This window comes from Miniopterus natalensis, chromosome 3 (assembly GCF_054644295.1).
Source record: "Miniopterus natalensis isolate mMinNat1 chromosome 3, mMinNat1.hap1, whole genome shotgun sequence".
Lineage (NCBI taxonomy): Eukaryota > Metazoa > Chordata > Mammalia > Chiroptera > Miniopteridae > Miniopterus > Miniopterus natalensis.
Window position 1 is genome coordinate 36,194,687 of NC_142083.1, and position 4,489 is coordinate 36,199,175.

General features: G+C 39.2%; 1 protein-coding gene across 1 annotated transcript; it reads left to right on the forward strand.

The window, feature by feature from the left end:
- The first annotated feature begins 3,176 nt into the window (after positions 1-3,176).
- LOC107538244 (histone H2B subacrosomal variant-like) lies at positions 3,177-3,563 on the forward strand. Its single transcript, XM_016214428.2, has one exon. It carries the CDS (start codon positions 3,177-3,179, stop codon positions 3,561-3,563), a length of 387 nt encoding a protein of 128 aa, XP_016069914.2.
- Positions 3,564-4,489: the final 926 nt, after the last annotated feature.

Consider the following 4,489-nt stretch of genomic DNA (forward strand, 5'->3'; position numbering starts at 1 on the left):
AATAAAACATTATCTCCTCTGTAAAAACCTAAGAAAACTCTCCATTTTTAGGAAAAAAAATAAGCAAATTATAAGAAAGTTATCCCATACATAGTATTTTTAAATATATTTCTGGTCATCTGCTAAGGATAGTATTATCTCCAACTTCCACATCATTGGTGACCCAGATCGTCCCTGACAATCTCATTCTGTTCATGGTGGCTGTGGTAAGCAGAGCAATGGGTCTCAAAGGTGTCCACATCCCAAAACCCCCATATCTGTATGTTGACTTACATGGCAAAATGGAATTTGCAGATGTGATTAAGTTAAGGATCTTGAGATGTGGAGATTGTCCTGGATCATACAGGTGGACCCAATGTAATCTCAGGGGTCCTTACAAGTGAAAGAGGTGGGCAGGAGACTTGGTGTCAGAGTGACGAAGCATGAGAGGGATTTGACCATCCATTACTAAAGCTGGAAAAGGCCAGAGTCTCTTGTAGAGCCTCCGGAAGGAATACAGCCCTGCTGCTGACACCTTGATTTTAGCCCAGTGAAACCCACTGAGACTTAGAAGATCACCAGGACTGTAAGATAATGCATGTGTTATTTTAAGCCACTTGTGGTGATTTATTACAGCAGCAATGGGAAACTATTACAGTGGCTGTGAAAATGTTCCCAGAGCACACTTGTATCTGTCAATACATGTTTTCAGCTTTGAGTTAATGTTTCCTCTGCTACAGTTATTGTAGGATAATCACTGAGAGACTTGATGATGACCTTGCGTCATAACAAGACCCTCAATCATAAATGAAAGAATGAGCAGTTGAAACCCCTGTACTATACATACTCAATTATAAAAGACATACAACCCATGCCTCAAATAGATATAGTGTGATCAAGCACAAAATAAAAGCCCAGAATAATGCATAGTTCTTAACTTTGAACTCCAGCTACACTTGAGCAGCCTGGAGACCCTGGACTTCTGGTCCACTTGTCATCAGTCCTTTCACTCTCTTGTGTCTCTTGCTAAAGGACACCAGGTTTCATTCTAAGTACCTAGAGGGCGAGAGCAGAAGAAAAGGGGAGAGAGAGAAGAGGGCTTCACAATGTCCATTCTTGGGGCATGGTAGATGCAAAATAATTAGATTTGCTGCATCACATCACCCAGATTGATAATCTAACAGGCATCTCCTGAAGGTCATTATGCTAAAAGGCATCTGTCCTTTGTTCCAGGCTGTCTGGAGGAAGAGAAGGGGAGAAGGGAAAGAAAAACCAGCACATCAGTGGTGAACTCATACATATTTTAGAATGACTTATTAAATTTTAAAAGGGAGTTCGGGTTAACCCTAAGGCAACCAGACATTTTAGAGAATCAGTATTCCTCATTTTCTGAACTTTCTGATCAATCAGTATTTTAGCATACAGCTTACTGCTTTAGATTTAAAGCCATTTTCTTTTAACTACTGCAAAATATTGCACCCTTCCCTCTCCCCACCCAAGCACACAACCAACTGAGAGAGTCATAGGGATCAGAAGGATGGATATCAAGATGTCAGCTTTATTACTGCAAATGTTTGGAGAATGGCCCTTAGCTGTGGAACAACAGCAAGTGTCCTAATGCGGCAACTCCGTATTCAGCAGAACGACCTAAGCACTTATCGTAAGCTGGCAAAAGTGACCCACAGGAGCAGAGCTACCCACAGTCAGATCCCAGCACGACTCCCCAATACCGGAGACAGGCATGCCTGTCATCTTCCGACCTCACCTATCCCAGGGAGGACTGTCCTGGGCGGAGGGAGGGGAGAGAGGCCAGGAGTGTGACTCTAGTAAAAGCTCTTCAACATGGGCACATGAGGAATAGGGAATGAGCGCTCTCCACCTGGTAGCCTCTTCTGAACGGTAGTAAATAAAGCTATGCTGTTATTAGCTAAGTAATTATATCTAGAGAAATCTGTAAGCAAAATTAGCAAGAGCTAACTAAAGATCCATCACTTCCAAGCGTGCGTGGGAGCAGTAGTCTCCATCGCAGCGTGAGGACGCGCCATCTGAGGTGTGCTCCTAGCCATCAAGTGCGGGCATCTGCTATTGGTACCCCTTGCCTTTAGAAACTGGAGCTTGTGCAAAGTGCTCACTATGACGACATTATTCTTACTACCTTATTTCAGATTTTCTTTCTGGAGTGGGAGATAAAGGGGAGGAATTACATATAGGATTTGAGAAATTACACATAGCCCAGTCTCCCTTATCTGTGAAGGACCTTCCGTGGTAGCATTAATAGTTGTGGCAACTGTGAGTTACTGAAATGCTCCTGAGTTGTGATTTTTACAGTTGCTTCTGTTTCTTTTTTACCCTACCCAAGGATAAATTAAGAGGACAAACGGAGATTTTCTTAAGCATGAATATCAATATGACACGTGGGCAAGAATGACTCTACGCCCACTTCTGGTTAATCATGACAGAAGAACCACAGTGTCAAGTAAAAATCAGAACATGGAATGAAATTTCTGAATTTTTCAAGAATGATATTAATATCATTATAAAAAGTTAATGAACATAGTCCACATATCATAATTTAAACAATAACAGGAGAGTTTTTGCTTGATTCTGTAGTTGTCTATAGTTGCTTCAAAGGAGCTGGGATCCAGAAAAAAATTAGAGTTCATTTTTAAAATCACATTTTTAAAATAAGTTTAAACAGCAGTTTAGCTATACATATTTATTTTTATCATAAATAATCAATTTCACATTTATTTAGTACTTAATTTTCTTATAAAATGAATTTATGAATACTTTTATAAACAGAGATTCCCTCAGACAAATAGCACTTTTTCCTTTACTTCCCTACCACCAGCCTCCCAGTTGGATGAGGTTTGTTCAATTCTGAAAATATTGTATATTATGCTTACAAATTGCTAAGAAATAAAGAAGGAAACATGAGTTCTCTTTTCTGCCATGAAGTCCACCTCTGTTCTACAGCACTCATCTCCTTAGGAAAGCTTTAGGTGAGCCAAGAACAAGATTTCCCCTTAACAACAAATCAGTGCCATTGTGAGGTGATTATGACATGGGAACAGTAACCTCCAATCAGAGAAGCCCCCAAAGTCTGATTGTGACATGCCAGCATAAGTATGAGAGCTCCCCTGATGCCCAGACCCTTTCCTCTCCACTTGAAACTGTTAAGGAAAACAACATCTCCAATGGCCAAATCCACTACCAAAAAGAATAAGTGCTCCAGAGGACATCGAAACCGAAGAAGCTCCAGAAAGAAATCACATCCCTGTGCTGATTTTAACCGAAATTATTCACTCTACATCCGCAGGGTCCTGAAAGAAGTGGATCCCCAGAAAAGCATATCATCTGACACCTTGGACATCATGAACTCCGTGATCAACGACATCTTTGAGCGCATTTCTACACAAGCCTACAATCTGATGTGTTTCAGAAACCGCTGCACCCTCACCCATGAAGATATCCAGAAGGCCATGTATATGCTGTTTCCTGGGAAGCGTGCTAAGTACGCAGTGACTTTTGGAAGTGAAGCTGTCCAAAGATATGCCCACTCCAAAAACAACTCTCCAGCTTAATTAAATCTTGGGGAAAGTAAATCAAGCTCACTACCCCAAAGATCACTTCAATATTGAATTCACTCTTCTTTTTTTAGAATATAGCTGTAGTTCCTGATATTTTCCCGATTTCTCTTATCTCTAGAGAAGAATTACTCTCTTGCTATTTTACCTTTTAACAATTTGGCTGTTTAGGTTTTCCTGACACCGGCTCCCACCCAGGACTCTTGTTTTTCCTATGAATCTATAGATCTTGTTATACAACTTCAATGCTTGTTGTATGTTAAGGTATTGTTAATTAGGTACTGGATGATTTAATCCAGCTATTTTGACCCCAAATCACACTGACTTTGAATTTGTGAAGATAAATGTTTTAATTAGAAGTGTACCAGCACCGGTAAATTTTCATCAAAAAAGCATTTTCCTAGAGCAAACTACATTCAATTTAGTTCCTTAATGAAGTCTATAGAGCATGTCAACTATTTCCTTTTTGTTTTAATTCTTATTTTCTGAACTTCAACAAGCTCAGTTCATATCCATGTAAATGTTATCTTACATTTACATTTACCTTTACATTTAGGTTTGGTTCACTAGGATTTGTTGTTCTATGTTTACAACATATGAACACCCAGGAAACTAACACTCAATTTCTAAACTTAAATAACTTTACAATTGCAACTGAAGATGTTTTCCAATCCCATCTCCCTGTCCACTATCCTGAGTTTTCTTTCCCATTCCTTTGCTTTGCTTTGTACTTTTGCTACCTATATAACTGTCTCTACATAATAGGTTGAATTTTGTTTACTTTGTAAAATTGAAGCCATACTACATATGTTGTTCTGTGCCTTCCTTTTAATCAACATTGTTTCTAAGATTTATACCTGTTGATATATGTAGCTCTAGTTCATTCTTTTCACTCCAATGCTATGTTGTATTTTATAATATGA